Here is a 27,774-nt window from a genome sequence, read left to right as displayed (position 1 = left end):
GGGAATTATTTATCCCTTGTCAATTAAGATTGGAGTCATACGCATCTCAGCATGAGTCAGACTCAAAGTCACAACCTCAAGTTGATCCACTGGTGGTCAGTGTAGATGCGTTACTTAGATCACACTATAAGTTATATGGTTCGCTACTGACCCCATACGGATCCATAGAGGGTTAGTAAAATCCTATGAATTTTATTCACCCTCTATGGATCCGTAGGGGGTCAGTAGTTAACCGTATAACGAATTTATCGGACGCTGGTCTTTTTCTGCGGCGTTTTGTTGAAAAATAAACAATGAAACACAACAACATTAATAGATGACGTCGCCATTAACGCGTCATGAACCCCATATGAAACTTACTAACCCCATACGGTCTCATAGGGGGTCACCACGTGACGGCATTTAACCAATCACAACGTGATAATTCATCTGTGGTCCGATAAAGCCACTTAGTCTCCTGCAGAGAGATATAACATTTTAACGAGAAAGCAACCATATGACACAACAAAAAAAAAAAAACAGATAATGTATTAGATGTTACCTTAAATCGATCACTTTCTATATTGATAATTATATAACATTTTACATAAACTTTGAATGTGCCATTTGACCATATAGATTTTAACTGGTCTTATGACACATAGAAAATTTGTTATAAGGACCCTCCATAGATTAATATTTGAAGTAAATTGACAACCTTTTGAAAACATGTGTAGTTTTAATGAAAATTTACAACTAAAGCTGTTGGTCTTAATTAACCTTAAAAGGTTTAATTGTGAAAAAAAAATAGGTTGGTCAAATTTAACCAGACAGAAGTCGTTTTAACCTATAGCTTATATTGCTAAATTTTCTGTGTTTTTTTTCTCTTGATATTTGTAAATAGTAAGTATAGTATATAACCAACATCTGCCAAGCCTTTCTGACCTTTTCAAATGACACAGAGATACTTATATGGTGACTGCTATTTCTATAATCAGTATATTTTGTTTGTTTTTTATCAGTGTCTGTGTATATATGTTTCAGTTAAAGACCACTTCTCAAAAGACACAGAGATGCTTATATGGTAACTGCCATTTTTATCATCAGAATCATTTGTATGTTTTTATCAGTGTCTTATGTATGTTTCAGCTAAAGACCACAGACAACAGTATGGACCAGGCATGAATTCACAGCAACAACAGGTAAGACTCTGCCTTTCCACAGGAAGTTTATTCCTTTGCATTCTGGGTACTGTTTGTGTTAAAGGAAGTACTATTTCTTAACCTTGTAAATGTGAAGAGGTACTGTGGATTCATTATTATTGGTTGGTTACCAATTTGTTGTGGGTTTCATGATTACAGTTGAACCACGAATTCAATTGAACAACGAAATAAACATTTTCTATAGGCTTTGTATGCAGAGATTATCAAAAGCAGGAAATTAAATATCCACGAACATGCAAGTTTGCCTTCATCCATAAAAATTGGTACCCATGAAAATAAATGAATCTGCAGTGTTCTGGAAAATAATATTTTTCTCGAATCAAGAAAGTTGGTATCCAAGTAAAAATTAGTTCAAAGTTACTACTGACCACCCAGTTTGGTAATTTTTACTATAGACCCCCTCCAAAAGAAAAACAAAACATGCTAGTAGACTTTCTATCATATATTGATGTGAAAGGCCTATTTTAACTATTGATTAGAGCTCAAATATTAATATATGGACTACCCATGGCCAGTTTTGTAATTTCTAGAATAGACCCTAAAAGTATTCATGGCAGTGGACTATATACCATATAGTTTTTGTCAAAGGTCTATGAGTGTTCTCAACTATTTAAATAGTGACAACAGAGTTTGGTCATTTCTTGAATGGACCCTATGACCACTTGTTTGGTCATTTCTGTAGTGTAATTATAGAACCTGATATTGAAGAAAACATACTTGTGGACTTTTTCCCCTATATTGTTGTCAAAGGCCTTTTGGTGATTTCAACTTTTGACATCTGCTGAAAAGATTCTGACGGAAATCACAGCAGGAAACTGTTTACTAAAACAGTGATCGAAAGTTTTGCTGAAATTAATTAACATATATATCTATAAATTATCAAAGTTAAGTTTCTACAGTAACAGGTTGTTATACGACATATGTTTTCTACTGTTAAGTTTTGTCTCACTGTATTGTTTCACGTCTCCCGTGCGACATGTATTACGCCAAGAAACGACGATATTTGTTAGAGGAAGAAATGTTGAGAAATTATTACAGCATGGTAAGAATTCTTTTAAAGACGAGCCTGTTTTGTTGAAAAATCTTTGAAATTTGTTTTTTTTTTGTTTTGTTTGTGTTCCGATGTCACTGCCAACATGTATTTATATAGGAATTTATTGTGCTTTTATCAGGTTTTAGAAAAGAGTTAACTTTTTTGAAATTTGTTAGTTGGTTTGTTTGTGTTCCGATAACACTCAACAGCCTACATGTATTTATATAGGAATTTATTGTGCTTTTATCAGGTTTTAGAAAAGAGTCAACTTTTTTGGAAAGAAGTGGTGTAGTCTAGGTATACTTACACTTAGATTTAAAATTTTGGGATTTTAGAATCTTTGATAAAGGTTAATCAAGAAAAGCCAAGTATCTCAGACTCGCCAAATTTTCAAATATTCAAACTGTTATTTCAGTTACAAATGTTTCTATTAAACTGTAAATTCAGAAATTTATGTGACTGAATAGGTTTTACAAAAATAACTCTGAAGAATGGTAAAATTATTTCATTTGAGCATTTTTAGAAATCACGATGTGATTTTACTAAAGTTAGAAATTTTAGTTTTCAGTCAAATAAATATATTCTATTATATTTCAACCATTTTGAAATATTTCATTTTGGCAAAGTTATCCCTTTAGCACATTTCCGATTTAAACATATCTCTATGTAATATTTTTACACTTTCCGAGATGTGTTTAGGCGACTGAGTCCCTGTAGCACATTGGCTTATTATAAAAGTGTCGTGATATTGTTTTCTAATTAGTCTCAGGTGCAGAACATTGGAGTCCTCATGTTATTACTCCCTTGGATTTCAAATATTTGAATTTAAGAGTTCCTGATGGAGGTTGATATAGAAAAGCCAAGACACTTTGACTCGCAAATTTACAAATTGGTATTTTTGTTGTTAAAAGAGTTTCTATCAAACTGTTTATTCAGAAATATTTGTGACGGAACAGGTTTTCCAAAAATAACTCTGAAGTATGATAAATTATTTCATTTGAGCATTTTCTGAAATCACAATATGATTCTTACTAAAATTAGAAATGTTTGTTTTTCATTTATCCAGATCTGTTTCATTATATTTCAACTGTTTTTAAATACTTTCTTTTTGGCAATGTTGATCCTTTAGCACATTTTCGATTGAAAGATATCTCTAACATTTTTATACTTTCCGAGATGTGTTTAGGCGACTGAGTCCCAGTAGCACATTGACTAATTTTAGATGTATCGTGATATTGTTTTCTAATTAGTCTCACGTCGTACTGGTCTCAGGTGCAGAACATTGGAGTCCTCATGTTATTATTGTCAATAAACTATCATAGCTTTTCCTGTCATTTTAACTACAGGGGCCGTCTCAGAATGGATTTGTTGTAGAAGATGTTAAAATTTCATTGTTGCAATCAGAGCCTTCCTTTCGTTGATTTTTTTTTAGCTTTTGATTTCACCATTTGGTAAGGAACTGTTTGTTTTGAATTTTCCTTGACGTATTTAGAAGTATCTGATTCTATAGAAATGATATATAGTTATGGATTGACTTTGATCTGAACTTGTGTTCGGGGCGAATCCAACCATTTTTAAAAGGGGGGTTCCAATTATGGCCCCATTCAAATGTATTGAACATCCAAAAGGGGTTCCAACCTCCAGAACCCATCCCTCCCCCTCTGGATCTGCCACTGAGTGTTATTTTAATTGTCATGTCATAGTTTGGCCTAAGTGCGCAAATTCCTTTATATATCATCAAATTGAACTGTTAAAAAAAATACATACATTAAGAAAAATTGTAAATTAAAAGTTAACTTATGCACTTTTAATCCCGAACATTACATTTGTCATGAATAAAAAGAAATGTTTCTAAAGTCACGTGATTATAAGGTATAAATCTGTACTATTTAAGTACATGTAGTATGATAGGAATTTCTGTAACATTCCCGTCTGACAAAATTTAGACTTTTGAGATGGTCCCCGGCAATGATCAGCCTTAAGCTAGGGACGCAGGTGTCGTAGAGAAAGTCTGGATTGATTAGCAAAGCTATGCTGTCTTTTGTTTGTATTCTGAGCTTTGTAAAAAATGCGTAATGAATATAAATATGTAATTTATAACCGAGATTCTTCTAAAGGAATATTTTACGGAAGGTGGTTTATGACGAAAGAAAAAAACGAAGATTTTCGAAAGTTTCTTAATATCATGAAAAGAAATATTTTTAATGAAAAATTGATTTGATGAAAATAGTATACGTGTACAAATATAGGTAATGTTGTTATTCTTATCTAAGTCATTGACTGAACTAAACCAGCATGAGGCGTAACACTTTTGAAATTGTGCTAAATTCTTAATTTGCAGTTTGTGTGTACATGTGTTTTCACCTGCGTCTTTTACAATTGTGTAAATAAATAGATTAGAAAGTAGGCGCAGATTTATTTAGCTATTTTGAAAAAGTAGTTTCAACGCCTGGAATACCATGAGATTTTCACACTTTTCAGAAAGAAATTAGAGGGAGAGGGGTCAACCAACCCCTGGAACATATCATCGAAATCCCCCAACTGATATGAAGTTTAATATTCTTTTTTTACCCTCATATATTACAGCCCTGCTCCTCCCCAAAAAGTAGGTAGTTCACAACAGTAAGAAAGTAAGAAATTAAATATGAACTGACGATGTGGTAGGGGCTTTGCTCATTGTTGAAGGACCTACAGTAACATGTAGTTGTTAATTTGGTCTCTTGTGAAGAGTTGTCTCATTGGCAATCATACCACATCTTCTTTTTAATAATTAAAGATTTTAGGTCGTTGTGATCCTATTTTAGACCAGTTGTTTGGTTTGTCGATTGATCAGTGATTTTGTATTCCTGATATTGGCTAATTTTGTGATAGGAGGTAAAAAATGTTTGCATTCTTTGAAGTGATTTTACATGTTTATGTAATAAAAAGATAAACAACTCTGTACCAATGTAACTCCTGCTCAGGTGTTGAAATCAACCCCTGGTAGCTAGATGCACTTCATTATAGTTTATCTTAGTAAGAAGTTGCTTTTGTTATAAAAAAAATATGTAAAGTAATGGGTTTAACTTATTTTGACCTCAAGATCTTTAATTACGGATTTTCTGTTTTGAATTTTGCTGGGAGTTCAATATTTTTGTGAGTTTACTTTTTTCTTGGCAATTTGTACTATATATAAAAAAAAAAGTGATAAAAGAAGATGTGGTATGAGTGCCAATGAGACAAACTCTCCATTCAAGTCACAATTTGTAAAAGTAAATCATTATAAGTCCAGGTACGGTCTTCAACTTGTTTGTATGAAGGACCAATATATATAAATTACCCTCCCCCAATGTTTGTTTTTTATTGAGAAAAATCTTTAAAAAATCCATTTATTTTATAAACAGAATTCTTAAATCCTAAAATCACCTACTAAGAAAGACAACTCTTGTAAAAAAAAAAGTCAAAGGGAGGAAATTTTGAGTTAAGTGTAAAAAGGTCTTTTTCTTCATTTTAAATCAGCTGGCATGTTACCCATTACAAGGGTTGAATTTTAATGGAAAGAAAGTTGAACAGAAGACACCTGGCATTGTGTAAATACTTTGGCACATTGAATGCACCTGGAATACTATAAATCATGGACATTTTATTTATGTAAAACTTACAGAATATTTGTTATGAATATTTTTTGTGTTTTTATATCGATAACCAGCGGTGTGATTTTGATGCTTGCAGAATTATTCAGTACGTTAAAATTCTGTATGTGCATGTCCTAAGTTAGGAGTCTGAAATTCAGAAGTCATTTGTTGTTGCATATCATATTTGTTTTTCGTTTATTGTATTGTACTTAAATTTAGTTTTCTAGTTAGATTTGTTTTAAATTTATCATTTTGGCCTGTTATAGTTTACAATGCTGTATGGGTTTTGCTCATTGATGAAGGTCGTAGGGTGACGTAAAGTCGTTTTGGCCTGTAATAGTTTACAATGCTGTATGGGTTTTGCTCATTGATGAAGGTCGTAGGGTAACGTAAAGTCGTTTTGGCCTGTTATAGTTTACAATGTTGTATGGGTTTTGCTCATTGATGAAGGTCGTAGGGTGACGTAAAGTCATTTGGCCTGTTATAGTTTACAATGCTGTATGGGTTTTGCTCATTGATGAAGGTCGTAGGGTGACGTAAAGTCGTTTTGGCCTGTAATAGTTTACAATGCTGTATGGGTTTTGCTCATTGATGAAGGTCGTAGGGTGACTTAAAGTCGTTTTGGCCTGTAATAGTTTACAATGCTGAATGGCTTTTGCTCATTGATGAAGGTCGTAGGGTGACATAAAGTTGTTTGGCCTGTAATAGTTTACAATGCTGTATGGGTTTTGCTCATTGATGAAGGTCGTAGGGTGACATAAAGTTGTTTACTTCTTTAATTGATCTGTGCTTTTAAATCGTCTCATTGGCACTCACCGCATCTTATCTTTATACTGATTTTAGCTTTTGACATATAGGACATTTTCTATGTAGGGAAATTGTTGTTATACCCCCCACTCCTAGAATGAAGAGTATATTGCATTCAACTTTTCTGTGTTTTGGTTTTACAAACATTTCCATCACACTTTTCTGTTGAAGAGAATGGTTTCATATTAGCACTATTTGATTCTGTTAAAACACCTACTCCTAGCTTGCCAAAACTTTGAATAACAAGTGGGGGCAGTCCTCAGCACTTGAATAACAAGTGGGGACAATCCTCAGCACGATATTGTGATATTTTAATTAGGGCATTGCGAGTATTTATGGCTTGTAAATTAAAAGGATGGGGTGTGAATTACTAAGGATAATCACTTTAGCGTCTTGAAGGTGATATTTAAATGTTTATATTTTTTTTATATAGGGAATGTGATAGTGACACCATCTTGATATTATTACTAACTCTATACTTGGTTGATGTCTCTTTGACATATTCCGTATTTCCATTCTCAATTTTATGTATAAAATTTGAAAAAGTTCAACTTTTATATTTTTCTATGTTTAATGTAACTACAATATGCCTGCGAAATCAAGGTGCAATCCGCAAGTATTAACAGAGTTTTTAATTTTCCTGTAGCAGTACTATGCTTTGACTGAGCATTCCGCAAAGCGTATAAGACACTGAATGATAGCAGTCTTGAAATTTGGAAATTTCTAAAAAAAAAAATTGGAGTTTTCTGTTGAAAAAAGATTGTTTCGAAGACAAATTTAGGAAGTACAAAACACTAAATTTATCATGTTTATATGTCACATCACAAATATTTTCCGACTTTGTATGGTTTCAGAGAAGTTGTGGCTCAATGACATCTGTCTCTTCCTTTAGAAGTATAGATAAGAGAATTCTAATTCGTAAATTTATTTTTATTTTCAGGGAATGATGGGTAACAGTATGCCGATGTCACCTGACACCCTGTCACCTGGAGGTAAAGCTGCATTCTTCCGAGGCATGTGTTCTACCCTTACTTCCTAAAATGGACTAACCTTTAACTTAAATGTGGTACTAACCATTATGGTGATGGGGGGAATTTCAGGTTGAATCCTACATGTTTATTTTGTTTTTTTTTATTCCTTAAACTAATTTTACAGAATTTCATAATTAGTTTCATCAGATTTATGTATAGGTATTTATGCTGCATTTGTTTGCACATTCTCATGTAAATTGGTCCACAATCTAAATTAAATGTTCAAAATTGGAATGTTTTTTCGTTTACATGTAAATAAATCTTCCAAGAAAATTTCATTGACACTGCTCAGCAGATGGTTTGGGTTGAAAGTGTATACTTAATTTACACAATTTCTATTTTACTATATATGGATCAAGGTATTTATATTTAGGTTTGTTTGCTTTGACAGTGTGAGACTAGCTGTCATACATTGACCAAATATAAGGTTTAAAATATAATGTCTAACATATCTTTGTTGTTTACCTAATTCATAAGACAAAAAGTTTACCTCATTCATTAGACAATAAGTTTACCTCATTCATTAGAAATTAAGTTTACCTGATTCATTAGAAATTAAGTTTACCTCATTCATTAGACAATAAGTTTACCCCATTCATTAGAAATTAAGTTTACCTCATTCATTAGACAATAAGTTTACCTCATTCATTAGAAAAGATTACCTTATTCATCAAACAATAAGCTTACCTCATTCATTGATCATACATTTACCTCATCCTTTTAGACCATAAGTTTGACTCATTCATTGGACAATTAAGTTTACCTCATTCATTAGACAATAAGTTTACCTTATGCTTTGCCAACATTTGGGAGGTTGTAAGACTTCAGTCATAAAATTGAAAATGAAACTAATTGAAATTCTGTAAAATGTGAAACCAGATGTTGTAAATTTGTAAATATTTATGAATTAGACTGAAAAGTATAGTATCTTTCCCTCCCTCCCTCCCTCCCTACCTTCAATGATATTCCTGGACCCTAACACAGAGAAATTTGGTGAAGGACTGTTAATTAAAAGACTTGAAATTAAAATTCAGAACATTTCTCTATATTTTATGTAAAATATTTTTTGTCAAAGTTGAAATGTTGTACCTACTTATTTAAGTTTGTCACAATTGTATATGTATATGTTATTTGCCTTAAAATACAATATCTGGTGTAATTGTATAGCAAACGTAGACTTTATTGGAGACTATATATTTTTTTGTGTTTTTGCATACAAATAATAATAGTTGTTCTAATGAGGTTAGAAATCCTCAAAACAAGTTCTTTTGGGATAAATTGTAAAAAAAAAAAAAAAAAAAATCTTGACAAAGAAAATAAGGAGACTGACTATCAATTACATCCAAAGGATGAATATCTTTCTTTGCTTGTGAAAACCCTAGACAAAAAGGGGTTTGTTTAGGTTAGCCATTATGAGGGGCAGATCCAGCCATTTTAAAAAGGGGGGTTCCCAACCCAGAGTGAAAGGGGGGGTTCCAGCTATATGCTCCCATTCAAATGCATTGATCGGCCAAAAAAAGGGGGGATTCCAACCCCCGGAACACACACCCCCCCCCTTTGGATCCGCCAATGATTATATTATAACTTAGGCAGAATATCCTTTTTTTCCAGTGACAATACAAAGTTCCCTCCATTAACCAGTGTTTATGATAAACTTTTGAATCCACAGATCAGAAGCTTTTTGTGGGATTCTGTTGGCCTCTAGAGAAGATTTTTACAGGTTCGAAAGCAATTTTTACAAGCCTGGGGATTTGGGCCTGTGGTTAAGCGCGCAGACTGCTTAACCTGGGACAACTGTTTTATAGAAAATACCAAATTAATTTTAAAGTTTGATTATCATGAAATATTTGTCGCTGAACATTAGCCATGAAAACTTGTTTTTTGCCTTCAAAATCCTTTGTGAGAATCCTGGGTACAGAAACATGTGAAGGGCTGTTTGGTGAACTAGTTGTTCAAATCCCTGTTCTTCAGTTTGTTGTGATCTTGTTTCATTGATAATCATCTCAATATTTTTATTTAGAATATAAATGTAAGGAGATGTGGTATGAATGGACTCAATGCCAATGTGACGAATATCCACCAAAGCTCAAATAGAAAGTTGATGTAAGCAATTAAAATTCATTTAAAAAAAATTAATAAATGAAAAGCTTATCAATTATGTTTATTTGTTTCCAGGACGACGGCAAAGTGGTCACAGTGCTCCAGGAAAACGATCAAAGGTTTGTTGATTTTTTGTTTGAATCAGAGTAATAATATTGTTACCAGTAGCTCATTAAATTTACGTTGGTACATATCTGTACAGGGAGATAACTCTGTAAAAAACCAGTTGAACATTTTAAACACTTTCTGTTGTTAAGGAAATATTAAGCTTCTCAATGAACAAAATGAAGGTTTGTCAAACTGCTATACATTTAATGAAATTTTTCCGAATGTGGGTGTTGTCCAATTCATTTAAAATTTTTATATTGTCAAAGAGTAAAGGTCAAAGTTAATATTTTGTAAAAATTTTCTGAAAATTAAACTATCAATATCATCATCTATAACTTTGGCCACAATCATCATTGTAATATCTAGCTTAAACAAGGTGTTTGATGACCAAGTCTGTCAACTAAGATGGCTGACTTGGCTAAAAATAGACCAGGGGTAAAAATTGGAACCAAAAGCTCAAAGAATTTAACAAATGAAAAGTTATGATAAGTATTTTCATGTTGCTGTTTAGAACATAGTTGAAATAAATTTGCTTCATAATTATACGCTCTCTAGGGATGGGTCCTATATTTTTTTTCATCATGCTTTTCTCAAAGTGGATTAATCTCATTAAATACATGTCTAAGTTTATTGTATTTTTATGCCCCACCTACGATAGTAGAGGGGCATTATGTTTTCTGGTCTGTGCGTCTGTTCGTCCGTTCGTTCGTCTGTCTATTAGTTCGTCCGTCTGTCCCGCTTCAGGTTAAAGTTTTTGATGAAGCTGAAGTCCAATCAACTTGAAACTTAGTACATATGTTCCTTATGATATGATCTTTCTAATTTTAAAGACAAATTAAACTTTTGACCCCAATTTCACGGTCCACTGAACATAGAAAATGAAAGTGCGAGTTTCAGGTTAAAGTTTTTGGTCAAGGTAGTTTTTGATGAAGTTGAAGTCCAATCAACTTGAAACTTAGTACAAATGTTCCCTATGATATGATCTTTCTAATTTTAATGCCTAATTATATTTTTTACCCATTTTCACGGTCCATTGAACATGGAAAATGATAGTGCGAGTGGGGCATCTGTGTACTTTGGACACATTCTTGTTTATGATTGTTTGTTGATGAAAAGTAAAGTAGTAAGGTCAGACTGTTTCCCCCTTTCTTTAATTGAAGAGTAAATACTGGACCAACAAAGATTTGTGCAAATGTTAACATGAATGAAACGATTCAAAAATATTTTTTTTACGATTTCACACGTGTAAACAGGGTGTCAAAAGATATGGCGCTGTTCATTAACTCCTTAATGTTACCTATTGTTTACGTAAAGCCTATGTCAAGGTAATGTTGCTGTGTGCGCAACTCATCTTTACATCAAAACAATTTGTATGATACACACATCTTCTCAATTTTAAGGGAAGTTCTAGTCACAAACTTCAAGATACTGGGAGGGGGTCGGAAGTGTTAAATGTCAGGTTGCTCTGTAACTCTTGTGCATTTTTAGCACCTGCAACATAATGTCATCTTCACGGTTATTTCATATATTTTATTTATTTTATCTCATTAAATGTTTATATAACAGTTAGGCTTTCCAAAAGGTTATTCAGTGGCAGTTAGGTCCAATATGTTAGTCTTTATTCAAACCCTTACGAGAGACTAAAAATCAGATGATGTCATTTTGCTCTGTATTTCTGTACCCTAATAGCACTTGCAACAAAATGTTATCTTTCCCGTTAATTTTGTTTTTTTTTCTCTCATTTTAAAATGATTATATAACAGTAAGGCCTTCCAAAGGTTATCCAATGTTTGTGAGGTCCAATATTTTGGTCTGTATTAAAGTGCAAATGAGAGACTTAGTAAATACATCTAGACAATGTCACTTTGCTCTGTTTGTCAGCAAAATGTCATCTTCAGCAATACTATTAATATGTTTTTTTGTTTTTTTTTATTTTAAAATTATTTGATAAACAGTTTGGCTATTCAAAGGTTATCCATTGACAGTGTTGTCCGATATTTTAGTCTGTTAAAAAAGTTATTCATTGAGAGTGTTGTCTGACATTTTAGTCTTTAAATAAATTCTCAGTTTTGTTCGTTGCTCCTGTGGTGTGAGACCAAATATCATTGCCTTGGTCTCTTGCAATAAATTTACTGTTTACAGAAGGTTCTAATCATTCAAAACACACAATGTTTTGCAGACCCTAGAAAGGGGTAAAAGCTGCATAAAATTTAAAATAACTTGGTTTTCATCTTGCATTAGCTGGATATAAAGACATTGTTTATGGGGGCTGTTTTATTAAACTTAAATTAAATTGCTTTTTAAAGTATTGCCAATTAAAATGTAGTTTGAAATTATAGAATTTTAAAAATAAATGTCCACTAAAGGTCAAATAAGGTCGGATATTGTTTTTATGACCATCTTTTGTGCTCTGATCGGAACCTTGTTTTTCTCTAACGACAGATCAGAAAGTTGGGAATTTATTGATATTAAAGTATTGTTGAAAATTAGTTAAGAACTTTCAGGAAATGTAAAGGATTAAATTAAAAGTATTGAAAATTTTTCTGAAAAAAAAAAGACTTCTTTTATTATTTTTTGTAGTTGCCAAAAACTTTGACGGGAAAAGGATTGATTAAAATATATTTGAAAGTAATGAATAATATGACTATTTATAGTAGGAGATGTAGTTTATTGTACCATGGTGATGGATTTTCATCAAAATAATGATTTTTTTTTAGGAAAAACAAATACAATATAAGGTATTGTTCCCTGAATATGTTTGACTTTACATAGGGGTTAAATCCTATTACAATGTTTGTGTGTGTATTTAGATTTTTATACTTAAAAAACAAAATTGACCAATCAGAAGACAGGCACCTGTTCCATGGTTCAGAGGCTATTGATTCTAAGGTAACAGATGGCCAGATGAAGTTTACCTTGTTATTTACATTATCTAAAACATCTATGGGACCTAGGGTGAGGATTGGTCATGGTTGAATGCACGGGAGAGGTCCTTGGGCAAGGATGGTTAAAATAAATACCTAATTAAAAAAGATTTGTAAATTGATATCAGTTTTGAATGTTTAGAAAATTGTCTGGTAATTATTTTCATTTGAGGATAATTTTCCGCTTTATATTTAAAAATGCAAATATCGTTTGAATTATATAAAAGATTTTTATAAGTTTCTAAAAAAATATTGTAATTTGAAATTTGATACCCCTTTTGTGAACCTCAGACAGACAGTTCAGTTTACAGTTCATCTTTCCATGTAATTATTTAAATAGATTTATAATAAAGACAATTGACCATGTCCCATGTCTCTTTTATGATAGGATAAAATGATGAATGTAAATAAATTTTAAATAAAAACAGAAAACACATCCATACCAAATTTCCTTTGTTCGGTTTTATTTGTGTGGTTTTAAAAAAGGAAGGTCCTTTGTGTTGAAATGTATACCTTTAGAAGTCTGAAGATAACTGTATTCTTAGAATGGTTTTGAGTTGTTCAACATGAATTGATAAATTTGGACTGATATCTGAAGAAGTTGATGTTTTTCTTTGTTCTTGTGGTTAAAACACTTTAAACTTAAAAAAATCATGGAAAAGTGAAAATAAAGTGAAGATTTTCAAAAGATGGAAGAAAAAAGAGGACTATAACTTGTAGAATTGTGTCATCAGAAATTTATGGAAGGCCAAAATAGTATCTTATCATTTGTCTGGCATTGGATCTAAAAAAAGAGAAGGAACTCCCCCCGCAAAAAAATAGTTGTTTTAAAAAACTGTTTTGGAAGATGAGTAATATATTTAATGACACAGAAGGATTAGACTAAGTTTGTTTTCAAAACCTCAAAGATCTGAAATTTGTCTGACACTTTTTTTATGTGATCAAAGAGTAACAAAGCCGATTTGTCCGTGTTTTGTGGAACGAGATTGATAGTGTGTGTTTATTGTGGTTTTTCACCAGCGCCATATAAACTTAGAGATTTGAATCCTAAACAATTATTTCGCCATGATGGCTCTGGACGATTGGGCTTTCCTAGATTTCCTAGCACCACAGGTAAATGTTAATGTCGTTTTCACACTGAGGTCATGTTACTGGTCATGTGACTTATCTTGCCATTACGGCCTTGCTTTGATCATGGATGTGTTAATGTAGTACTGCCTTGGAATGAGCATCTTATTCCATGAATCAGCTCAAATCTTTTCCTCACATTCAAATTACACAATTCTTATATTGAGGGTGAAGATGCAGAGGCATAGTTTGGTAAAAAAAAAAATAATAAAGTCTGATTTAAAATGAGAGAAAAAAATGTTTCATGGGCATGATGTGTGCAATGAAAATATTATTTTTTTTTTTTTTTTTTTTTTTAATACTTTCTCTATGTAAGGTAATATGGAAAAATATATCCCCCTAAAAACCAAAGATGTTTTCCACTGGACAAGCTGAAAGTGATACATGTGTAGGAAGATGCCTAGCTTCCTTTATTTCATGATCTTATCTCTTTTCCTTGCATAGTTTTGTAAAATTTTGCAGTTGTCATATGTTTATTTTCAAATATACTTAAAGTAAAATTATGACACCATAAATTGTGAATAGAACTCCATTAACTTAGTTCATTACAATAAACGAAAGCTGTTATTGTTTTAGATACAGCTGGGGAAAATCTGTTGAAGCGATTTGACGAAAAATATGCTTTTGTTTTAAGCGGAACTGGATTTTTAATGTGCGTTATAAAAATTGTGTTAACTTGAACTTTTGAAAAAACAATATATTTTAGAATTGAGTTTGAAAATGTGGTACACAGCTGTGTGCTTATGCTCAAACGAGGAAATGCATGTTTAGATTAGAAAGTAAAAAAAATGGTAGAGTTAAAAATTAGCATCCATGGATAAAATGGATGGTGTTAGCAACATGAAATATTGCAGAATTGAATTAAAAATTGTTTAGCGTGTATCTGGTTTCCGTGAAAATAATCAAAGAACTGAGAACCAGTAGGGTGGTATATAGCATTATAACAATGCTATTAAAAACTGATTTAAATTGATTTATCTCTCTGGAAAAAATAGAAATTATTGAAAAATAATCTATTAATGGGCTTTTAGCAAACAAACAATGATCAGACAATTTATCTAAAATTCATCAAATGTAGTCAAAGATAAGGATATGAATTTTTGGCAATCATAAAAGGAGGGAGTGAAGGCTTTGGCTAAGTATTATATAGTGATGGAAATTTGCAGGGTCCTGATAAAATATGGCCCCTTAGATTAAGATTTATCGACCATTTTGCTTGATCCTACAGCACTTGGCCACCAACATTATTGGCTGGGCTCCCATGCATGAAAATTTCTATTTCGACTCCTGCAATAGCAATATTCTATTTAGTGCATGCTTGGGTTTACTTTAGAATCATATAGAAGAAATAGTTGTGTTTTATCCCAAGGCTTTGATCACCTAGAAAATATTTCCCTGTATTTCAAAAAGAGATCTTTTTGTAATTTGAACTGCCATATTTAGACTTCTAAGATTCGTCAAAAGATAATTGTTTTGTTTTCTAATTTCTTAATATTTCAAATAAAGATATTCTGAGCACGATATTTTGAATTGAAAGATTCATCAAAACAGATGTTTTGTTTATCTTTATTCAAAATATTTTTTAATTGTAAATTTCTTAACAAATTATCTATTTTTAGATATAAATATATTCTGTGCCATATTTTGAATAAATCTTTTGTATACTTGTAATTTTTTTCTTAAAATACTTTTTAATAATAAATCACTTTTTTAACACATAATCTATTTTTAATATTAAGATATTCTGTGCCATATTATAATTTAAATAAATGTTTTGTGATTTTTGGCCTTTAGAACAGGTTTTTCTCTGAAGATCAAATAAGATCAAATAACACTATTCAATTGCTATCTACAATAATGTGTAAGGTTGGTTTATGTATTGGAAGCATGTGCACAGAATGTGTTTTTTATTGCTCCATCTGTTTAGTGATGTAATAGAGCTGACAGAACTGATCTGTTATCTTCAGTTTATTAACAACATCTGTGTAATACACCTGTTTGTGTATTGGCAAGCAGTGTGTAGCAGTCTAAGGGAGACAACTCAAGTTTGTTTTGAAGAGAGTGAACTTTTTGAAAGGAGATTAATTGAAATTATGTAATTAAAACAAATAAAGAAATGAAGATTAGAAATAACTTCTTAAATAATGTAAACAAGATTTTTTTCAAACACAAAAAGAGCAAGCTATTTTAACAAATCTGTAATGTGGCAATTGTTTAAGGAAATACCTTGATGAAATTGTTTGTTGATGCTAATCTGTGGTGTTTTTGTTGTCACTGAAAAATAAGTATATATACTACATGAGGGGAAAATTATGTATTCTAAAATCGTTGGTAGTTTAATTTTTAAATTTCTATCTTTTATATGAACTAGTTCTTAAACAAATCAAGAGAATGGTGGTTATTTTGAAATAGGACAAATACAGATAACCACAGAATACTGGACCACAAAAAATAACAAACTTGCTCAATACATTTATGATGATGTAACTAATCCATCTCAATATTGTCAGTGAACATTAAATTTTACGATTACATTTAATTCACCTGTTTGTCCCTACATAAACAAGGTATTGTCTTGTCGTACCTGCGTGAGGTAAGCAATTATTGCCACCAGGGTTAATTAGATGTTTCGTCATTTTTATGCAGGTCGCGGTTGTATGATGTTTTGCGGTCTCTTTGAACATGCTTTAACATTGTCTTTATTAGGTATAATTTAGGTCATTAATTCTGTAGGACAATCTTTATTAATTACCACACAGAAAGGGTCACTTGGGGTCAAGGGCGTTAATTTTGTAAGTCCCGTTTTTCATTTTAAGGAAATAAGCTAGACATCTAAAGAATAATATTTACAAGTACAAGAAAATTACACTTGCATTGTTTTTGTCCTGAAATTAAAATACTTTGAAATCTTTTTTTATTTTTAGTTCCCTGTCAGCGTGTGTGATTGTCTGTCTACTTATTTAAACACTTAAAAGATGGTTGAAATGAATTTTATTGATTGAAATGTGAATTTATACAAGGTAAACCAACACCTGAAATAGCAACGGTGTGGTTAGGTAATAGTGGGTGGATACTGAAAGGTATTCAGTGGCAGATCCAGAACTTTTCTTAAGCGAGGGCCCGCTGACTGACCTAAGGGGAGGCCCGCTCCAGTCATACTTCAATGATTCCCTATATAATCAACAAAATTTTTCCCATTAAAAAGGGGGCCTGGGCCCCTCAGGGCCCCCTGGATCCACCTATTGTATGAGTAGTAGTCTCTTCACTTGATATAAAGTATCTTTTCATTTTATTAAAATGTGATGAAAGGGAGATAAATCATTTGCAGTAATAGGATTCTCAGGGTACATTTTTACATAGGGTTAGGTTAAAAATGTTAAGACTACACTTGGTGTGAATTTGTGGTAGATGGTACTGAATTAAAAAGCCACTGTAGATCTATAGGCTAAAATTCAGAAAATTCCAAAATGAGAAAAGTTTTTTTTTTTAGCAATTTTCAAAGTGTTAGTCACTTACATGAACATTGTACATTTTATCTTGTCAAATAAAAAAATTAGAACAATATAGTTTTAGCCTGAAAGATAATAGATGGAAGGTGTACATTTGTTGGAATACAGTTATATTAATTTTGTCACATTATAATATGTGTGTTATTTTATCCATTATTATTTTTTTTTTAATTTAAAATTAAAAAAAAAAAATCTTAATTTTTAACAAACTTTTTTTACACTCCCTTACTCCTAATTGAAACCATATCATCAGAATCCATTAAAATAAAAAACTTTGAAATAAACAATAAAACTGCCCTGGTGTGTTCCTGCTGTGTAAAAGTATTTACCAGTGTGTGATTGGTAACATCTGGAAATCATAATTACTGTATGTAAATTCTTAATGCAGGTCATATTTCACATGCATTGGAATAGTCCATTTGATGTTGAGGGGTGTGAAATAATTTATTGACTAAAATCGCTGAAAACACTTAAAATTCAAAAAGTAACAGTTCTAATGTTATTTCTTTTGTTTTGTTTTATTTTATTTGACATTTAAAGTAAAAAGTTAATAAAAGATTATTTTTTTTTTTTAATATTGAAAAATACACAAAGAAACATTAATAAATCAGGTTATAACAGAAAAACATAAGTTTAAAAAAAAATGTAGTGTAAATAAATAATACAAGAAGGAAAGATAAAGAAAAATTAAAAGAACACAAACACACCCCTGCTGACATCAACTAATGGACTAATCCACTTCCTTTGCCCTGCCAGAAAAGTTTTGTTAATAGCCCTGAGTGTTACTGCCATGTGGTAGCAATCAGAAATCTTGGACAGGCGCCCAGTTCTCAGGTTTTAGGAATTATAGCAGAGTGAGAGAAAAAAATATACTTGTGATCGAATATCTGGTTTTCATTGTGTCGGAATATTAAACATTTGGTTCCAATGTTCTACTACCCTCGACCACTCAGACCCTCACAGGTGCGTTGTCGTGTGCATGTTTTTCAGATGCATGTTTCGTGTGTTTTTGCATGTGTTTTGTATGGGGATGTGTAACAGAACGACATGATCTCCCGGCCATCTGGTTGTTGTCATGATAAGTCTGAGGTTTTATACACAGGTGTGGTAGTGTTTGGCAGCCATTGTTTTTTTTTCTAAAATTAAAAACAGATAATTTGGCTGTTGTATTGTAAAGCGATTAGAGTGAGCTGGTAAATTTATACAAAAAACTGAATACCATCCAACATTGAATAAAGATGTTAGTTAATTTTTTGTAAATTTTAGATAGAGATTAATTTATTTGTGTATATGTAGAAATGGTGGGAAATTACATAGAGATTAATTTATTTGTGTATATGTAGAAATGGTGGGAAATTACATAGAGATTAATTTATTTGTGTATATGTAGAAATGGTGGGAAATGACATAGAGATTAATTTATTTGTGTATATGTAGAAATGGTGGGAAATGAAATAGAGATTAATTTATTTGTGTATATGTAGAAATGGTTGGAAAAATAAACACGGTTGTTTGTCATAGTCAACATCAAATCTACACCCCAAAGGAGTCTGTTATAGGTTAGAATCTGACTCACTGTCCCCTTCCCCCTCTCCCCTTCCCCCTCTCCCCCTCCTCTTCTTGAAAGAAAAAATAAAGGACCCATCCTCAATTTACAGCTTTAATTCTGATGTATGAACATAATTATCAAGTTGAGTTCATTAGGATTCAGGGATTTTGTAATTCACCAATATAAACATTTTTTGTCTGTTTGGAACTCTTTTTCGAACTTTCTCTTTTAGTATCATGTTTATATATATATATATGTTATTGATTATGCTGATCTTAAAAGTTTTGAGTAGTATCCAAGAATTTTTATGCCCCACCTACGATAGTAGAGGGGCTTTATGTTTTCTGGTCTGTGGCTCCGTTCTTCCGTCCGTCCGTCTGTGGTTCCGTCCGTCCGTCCAGGTTAAAGTTTTTGGTCAAGATAGTTTTTGATGAAGCTAAAGTCCAATCAACTTGAAACTTAGTACACTTGTTGCTTATGAGATGATCTTTCTAATTTTTAAGCCAAATTAGACTTTTGACCCCAATTTCACGGTCCACTGAACATAGAAAGTGAAAGTGGGAGTTTCAGGTTAAAGTTTTTGGTCAAGGTAGTTTTTGATGAAGCTGAAGTCCAATCAACTTGAAACTTAGTACACTTGTTGCTTATGATATGATCTTTCTAATTTTAATGCTAAATTAGATAATTACCCAATTTCACGGTCCATGGAACATGGAAAAGGATAGTGCGAGTGGGGCATCCGTGTACTTTGGACACATTCTTGTTAGACAAACAATTATTTAGTGTTCTTTGTATTGTATTGTTTCATAGTTGACTTGTTGCATGTCAAATCGTAAAATGTTTTTGTCATTTTCGGTTTTCTGAAAATCACATTACATGTCTAAACTCTTTAATTTTTATTTAGAAGTTGAAGTAAGGATTATATACGGACATGGTACGTGGACTGCTGTTAATTCAAATTATTGCTTAAATTTGTCCTCTATAACTAGACATCACCAAAGTTCCCTGAAAATTTTGATGTAACAATTCAGGAAAAAAGGATGTTGAATGACAGCAATAGTTCAAGTATCGCAGATTCCAAAATAGTGATTAGGTCTTTTAATATCTTATGGTCACCGACATGTCTTATGTACAAGAAAGGTTGACATTATTTTTAGATATAATCCCTGTAGATATATTTTTAGTCTGAAGCCTATAGTGCTTTTCACACAAATAAAGGCAACTGTAGTATACCGCTGTTTGAAATTCTTAAATCGATGGAGAAAAAACAAATCCGAGTTAATACAAACTAAAACTGAGGGAAACGCATCAAATAGAAGAGGAGAACTAAGACAGAAAGAAAACCGAAGTGTCACATTTATTACTATTTATTTTTAGTATAAAGGCATTAAACTGTTTGGATTTTTTTGCACATGTGATTAAATTTGAATGGGTGGAAATAAAATTTACAGAAAAGTATACCATTAAAAAGTTATGTGCATTTTTGAAAAAAAAAAATAATGTAACATTTAGATTCATATCAAAGAGGGGATGCATAAATGTTTTTGAAAAATGAAAATTTCAAACATAATTTTTTAAAGTACATGTATTTAAAGATACTTAATATTTTCATATTGAAAATCAAAAAGGAATAAATAGAAATTATAACATTTGAAAATGAAATAAGTTGTAAGGTAAAAGGGTTTTAAAAGATTAGATTCAGAATTTCATTTAAAAAAAAAAAAAACATATTTGAGGTTGGGAGACGAAACTTTAGGTTAAGACATAAAAACTAAAATATGTACAAGTATTAAAAGTTAGATAAAAGATTAAAGCTAGTATGGTTGACGTCCTCGACAACTTTCTGCTCCAAATCAGATAGAAAGATGAAAGGAATATATTTAAGAAAATTTCAATATTAACTGTTGAAATTTTACTTATACTTATTTTCTTAAACTTAGAAATTGAGAATAGAAATTGGAAATGTGTCAAAAAAAAAGTAAAATCACAAAAATACTGAACTCCAAGGCAAATTCAAAAAGGAAAGTCCCCAATCAAATGGCAAAATCAAAAGTTCAAACACATCAAACGATGGATAACAACTGTCATATTCCTGACTTGGTACAGGCATTTTCTTATGTAGAAAATGGTGGATTGAACCTGAAAAGACAAACAATCTGACCAAAGAGTGGAAAAGAGCTGAAAGATACCAATGAGCCCTCAGTACAGCAAGAAAATACTATAACATACACAGGGTTCTCACTAAGGCGAGTCCATGAGTCCTGTACTCATCAAAATCTATCTGGACTCACCATTTTCAAAATTGGTGAGTCCACAGATGCATCAAGATTGAAATATTTTGTATAAACTGAACACAGCTAGTTCATGCAGTTAAACACAAATATCATCATTTTATAGCAAAAGTTTAAAAGTGATCTGAATTTGATTCCATTTCATTGCTCTGTTAGGAAATGGAGACAAAAATGTTACTTTATATTGCAATAAAATATTTTCTTCTTGCTGTTGGACTCATCATACCTAAAAAATGATGAGTCCCTGGACTCGCTGTCACAGATCCTTAGTGAGAACCCTGATACATTCAAATATTTAAAATCAAATAAAAGATAAAAAGAGAATATAGTTTAATAAATTTCACGAATTATATAAAGAAATGAGGAATCATTTGTTTACAGTATTTTAAATCAAATAAAAATGTTTTTAGGGGAATTTCACCATTTACCTAAACAATAAATGACCCATTTGTTGTCAGTTTTATTAGGAGAAACATACATGTATTTTGAATAAAATAAAAATATTTGTAGGGGAATTTCACCATTTTACATAAACAACTGACAACTGTTTGTTTACGGTTATATACATGTTTTTTAAATCAAATAAAAATATTTGTAGGGGAATTTCACCATTTTACATAAATAACTGACAATTGTTTGTTTACGGTTATATACATGTTTTTTAAATCAAATAAAAATATTTGTAGGGGAATTTCACCATTTTACATAAATAACTGACAATTGTTTGTTTACGGTTATATACATGTATTTTGAATAAAATAAAAATATTTGTAGGGGAATTTCACAATTTTACATTACAAATTAGTACAAGGGCAAATATACATACAACTGATTCTGTGAAATTACAGATAATTAAAACTGTAGACAAATGGATCATCTGTTGTTAATGTAAATAATGAAATTCCCTTAAAAATGTATTCATTTTATTTAAAATACATGTATGTTTTTACATAATAAAACTGTAAATAAATGGTTGTTAGTTTTAAATGTTAATGATGAAATTTTCCTTCAAAAAAACACATTGTAAGAGAGAAAACATACATGTATTTTAAATTCTAATACAAATAAACAACTGATAAGCAGTTTGTTTACAAACTAGTACAAGGGCAAATAAACATCTCACTCTGTGAAATTACAGATAATTAAGATATCTGGGAGATAAATTACATGCCTATCTACACAGGGGGTCACTTCTTATCATATACACTACATTGACCTCAATCTCAGGCCCTTTGATCTCCCCATGCTGACCAGTGGTCATTCATAAACCACTTGACCCTCCCACTGGGGAGATTAACACATCAATATCCAATAGGAATGCTGTGAGGTTCAGTAAGGGGGGATTGTTTTGGTTAATTTTGTGGAACTTGTAAATGTTCTGTTCTAAAGTTTTGTAGTTACAGTGAAACCTGTTTAAGCCGAACCTCTTCAGGACTTAAGATTTTGTTCAGTTTTGAACGATGTTCGGTTTTATCAGGTTCACAATGCATACAATTTGACATGACGGTGCTTAAGAACATGTTTGGTTTATACAGGTTTTCAGTTTCAAAAATATGCAGGATTCGGTATTATATATAAAAGCCAGATTTTTAAAAATAAAAATCATTTATAAATATCCGGAAAAAAATTTGTTAAAATGGAAGGAAATTATATTAGTAAGTTATTTTTTTTAGAAAAAAATGAAATGGGAAAGATATAGGTTTTAGTTTGAAGGGAAGAAGTTTATTGGTAAAATATTGCTTTCAAATTGATTTATGTATGGGGAGGAAGGAATAAAGTTTATCTGGTCTGGAGGAGGGTAATAAATGAGATGAAAGATAAAAACTATTTGGTAGATGAAAGATAGTAAAACAATTGCATGGAAGATAAATTTTAATACAAAATGTTAAGATGAAAGCTTATGTAAACTAGAGGGAGATGAAAGTTGGTGTAAACTTGAGGGGAGATGAAATGTGGAGTTAACTAGAGGGGAGATGAAAGTAGGTGTAAACTAGAGGAGAGAAATAAACTAAAGAAGAGATGAAAGTTGACTAGTGTAAACTAGAGGGGAGATGAAAGTTAGTAAAAAAACATTTGAGAAATGATAGTTGGTTCAAACTGTGGGGAGATGAATGCACATTGGGGTAGTAAACATGGAAAACAAACTGCTTGTTAGATGAAAATCTCAAACTACTGTGAAAAAAAAAAGTACAGGGAAAATAAAAGATAGTATAAAAAAAACCTTTATAGATGATGAAAGTAATTACAACCAGCATGAAAAAGCTTGGGAAATGAAAATTGGTACACAGAGTTGGGGAGATGAAAGTTGGTACAAAAAGCTGGGGAGATGAAAATTGGTACAAAAAGCTGGGAGGTGAAAGTTGGTACAAAAAGCTTGGAAGATGAAAGTTGGCCCAAAATGCTGGGCAGATGAAAGTTGATATTAAATGCTTGCAAGATTAAAATTGGTACAAAAAGCTGGGGAGATGAAATTTGTTGCCAAAAGCTGGGGAGAAGAAATTTGGTACAAAAAGGTAGGGAAATGACAAGTGGTGCAAAAAGGCTGAGAGAAGAAATTTGGTACAAAAAGTTGGGCAAATGACAATTGGTGCAAAAAAAACTGGGGAAATGAAAGTTGGTACTAAAAGCTGGGGAGATGAAAATTGGTACAAAAAGCTAGGAGGTGAAAGTTTGTACAAAAAGCTTGGAAGATGAAAGTTGGCACAAAATGCTGGGCAGATAAGTTGATACTAAATGCTTAGGAGAAGAAAGTTGGTACAAAAATCTGGGGAGTTGAAAGTTGTTTAAAAAGAATTGGGGAGATGAAAGTTGGTACAAAAAGTTGGGGGAGATGAAATTTGTTACAAAAAGCTGGGGAAATGAAATTTGGTACAAAAAGCTAGGAAGATGAAAATTGTAACAAAATGCTGTGGAGATTTAAGTTGATACAAAATGCTGGGCAGATGAAAATTGGTAAAAAAAGCTGAGCAGATGAAAATTGTAAAAACTGTTAGGATAAGAAAGTTGGTACAAAAGGCTCGAGAGATGAAAGTTGTTACAAAATGCTGAGGTGAAAGTTGGTGCAAAATGCTGGGCAGATGAAAGTTGGTACAAAATACTAGGGATTTGAAAGTTAGTACATTCAAAAGGCTGGGCAGATGAAACTTGTAAAAGATCTAAGGGATATGAAAGTTGGTACCAAATGCTGTAAAAAGTACATTTGGTACAAGATGAAAATTGTAAAACTCTTAGAAAAGAGATTAAAAAGATAGCAAAAAACAATACATGTACAAAAAAAAATTGTAAAAAATGTAAAATAAGAAACATTTAGGTCGGAAAACTGTGAAAAAGAAATGTTGAAATGGACAGAAAATGTCATGGTAATTTGTTTGTCAATAAATGTTACATGTACACATCTGAATATTCATGGAATTCCGTGAGACAGGAAGTTTTGTAATTCTAAAGATTTTATAATTATCTCTCTCTGAGACTTTCCACATGTGCAGGTAATCACGAGAATGTTTTATAAATCTGGGTTTTATTTTAACTTGCAAACCACCAGCATTCAAAATGCTGTTAAAATTTGCCAGTCCTAATTACACACAGATGTTTAGACAGAGTGTAGAACATTGCTATTTCCACAAACATTCAACTGACTAGGAAGTGATTGGTATTTTTTTGGTGCTTTTGTGCTTTTTGATATAAAGCAGAAGTAGTTTATTCTGGGAAAATTTAAATGTGATTTGAAATTTCAAAAAAATATTTATTCGTAAACTTTGTGCATGGATTAATGATTGAACAAATTTGAATTTGAATTTGGTTTTCGGATTTATTAAAGTTGGAAAGTTTTATTTTTGGAAATCATCATTCTTTGTGAGAAACTTCATCGTTGGAATTTTCAGTTGGAATTATCAACAAGACAACTGTAGAGAAAAACAAATTGACTGTTGCAATTGCTAGTCAGGCTTTGTGTTTAAAAAAATTCAAAGAGGAAAAATAAAAAAAATAAAAAAAAACATTTCAGAGCTTGGATTTGAAAAAAAATCAAAGTGGCGTCACATCGAGATATATATCGCAGGATGTTCTATTCTTATCCTGTTTATCCTCCGATAGGGATGTATCTTCCGACAAAAGTATCGGGAGTAAGTATAAAAAAATCCTTTTGACAAAAGTATCGGGAGTATGTATAATATGCTTGTACATGTATATTCAACTTGTACATGTATTTGTGCTTTGTGCTTTTCTATTTACCACTTTGGTGACAGAGTTGTAAAGGGTGCACATTTAAAAATGGTTATATTAGATCTTAAATTCTTTGCAATACTATAGTTGAAGGTGTTTAAAAAATAAAAGCAAATTTTCATAAATTTTACAAATTGTCACATCAACAAACTGTTGGGAAAGTTATTTACATTTTATAAAATAGACTGAAATATGGATCATAAAAAGGTGCATAAGATGACACATACTTGTGACTTCAAAAACCTTCTGTAAGTGATTTATATTTCTTAGTTGTATCTATTTTTGGTACATTATATGCAAATTTAAAAATAGTTCTCATAAATTTTATTTTTTTGGGCCAACACCAGACAGAAATTTATACTTTTTCAGAGTAGGAATGAATTCTTCACGTAGTTCTGAAGAAAAGAAAGACAAATTCAAGTCATACCTGTCTTTTATAGGTTCAAACTTTCTCCTAAAAATAGGATTTAACACCAAAAGAAAACTAATAACTTGAAAATTTTCTATTCGCCATAAATTCAAAAAATATTATTGTGATTGTTTAAGTAGAGTAATAATTGTTATTTCAGGAAATACTGCATATAAATAATGCTATCAAAATGAAAAGTTTTAATTTTTGCAACATCAATTTTATTAATATTAAAAGTTATTCAAATCTCATAATTTGCATAATATTATACAATGAACTAAATCATGTAAATAAATCATGTCTTGAAAAAATGCCAGGTGTCTATCAACATTACATTAATTTCTTTTAATTACTGAAAATAAGAATTTCCAAAAAAAAAAAATAATTATAAATTTAAACCTAGCATTAAAACATAAAATATGTAAAAATAAATTTATGTCATTTGTGACTGAAAAATGTAGTGTCATGTGATAAATTTATAAATTTTGTACTGTTATTTTAATCTTTTAATTTATTTGAAATAGTATTTTAAAATGAGTTCACATTTGAAATGCGGTAAATTTATGTCACATTTTTTTCTCCCGTTTATCAACAATGTCAACAACAAATGCATGGAAAATATTCCGGGTTTTTTTCTCATAAAATTTGAGGATGAATTTTAATGGGCAGTGGAGAGTTGTTTAGTATTTCAATTTTCAATGTTTACAATTACTAAATTCACATTCTTTTAATATGAATGAAATACTTGCCACTGGACTTTAAGCAAGTTACAATCAATAATTCTTTATCTGCATAGCTGTGATATATTAAAGTAATAGCAGAGCAATGTTACTAAATTACAAGATTTTAGTATTCAAAACCTTTATCAGAGAAAAACAAAATTATGCGGAAATAAATAAAAGATTAAATAATGCTTTGAAATAGGAGTGTGGCATAGCTCATTATAATTTATGTGAAAAGGCATTACAAAAATAAAAACTGAATTAATTTTACCCAAATTTTATCAAATGTATTATGCATTTGAAAAGCTTATAATATATTACAGCTGTTAAAATTGGAAAATTATGGGATACTCTTATCGCAAGCGCCATAAATTAAGAAATTTAGATGAAAAATTGCGAAATTAAACAGTTAAAAGACATCTGCTAGATATTAAACCAAATTGAAAACGAAATTATGAAAAATTAAAAAAAGTTGTCAGTTTGTGTTTTGATACGATATGGAATATTGTAAAATATTGTATTATCGTATTTATCCCAGCTAGGGGTATTTATCCCAGCTAGGGATTTACGATAAAAACACTGTTAAATTGATACAGCACCTGGGTTTATCTGTTGGAATAGATACTGCTCGTAGACAGGTGTATTTTGCCATACTGACATGATGTGAAACACACGTACAGGTGTAAAAAACCACAGAAGGGATAAATTATCCAATTCTGAAAACGCACGACAGGTGTGAAAGAACACAAAACATACCAACATGTAACAAATGTCTGGAGGATTGTTATACATGTATAGCATTGTTTACAAATTTCGACACTTGAATGTAATGGCTTTATTATTTTTCTGAGGGGAGGAAAATATTATTTATTGGTTTGTTGATTTTGTTTGAATGATAAGATTTACTTCATTGCATTTAGCAATTCCTAAGCAGGAATAAATTCAGATAACGAATCTTATTTTAAAGAAAATCTTTATGTGAGAAAGGATTGTCTAGGAAATCTTGGTGGCCGAGTGGTCTAAGTAGTTACTACTGTAATCACTAGCCAGTCAACACCCAGGTTGTGAGTTCAAACACCCCCCCCCCCCCCCTTTCCTGATCATGGGGGTGCACTTGACTCCAATC

At 31.3% G+C, this 27,774-nt stretch overlaps 1 protein-coding gene across 1 annotated transcript in view; it reads left to right on the top strand.

The window, feature by feature from the left end:
• Nucleotides 1–27,774, top strand: part of LOC143051653 (transcription factor 4-like) — a 90,710-nt gene that overhangs the window by 32,860 nt on the left and 30,076 nt on the right. The window contains 3 exon segments of the mRNA XM_076224550.1: nucleotides 1,129–1,181; nucleotides 7,597–7,648; nucleotides 9,863–9,906. Coding sequence (XP_076080665.1) covers nucleotides 1,129–1,181; nucleotides 7,597–7,648; nucleotides 9,863–9,906 — 149 coding nt within the window.

Source organism: Mytilus galloprovincialis, chromosome 11, assembly GCF_965363235.1.
Source record: "Mytilus galloprovincialis chromosome 11, xbMytGall1.hap1.1, whole genome shotgun sequence".
Lineage (NCBI taxonomy): Eukaryota > Metazoa > Mollusca > Bivalvia > Mytilida > Mytilidae > Mytilus > Mytilus galloprovincialis.
This window is presented reverse-complemented; position numbering and strand designations above follow the sequence as displayed.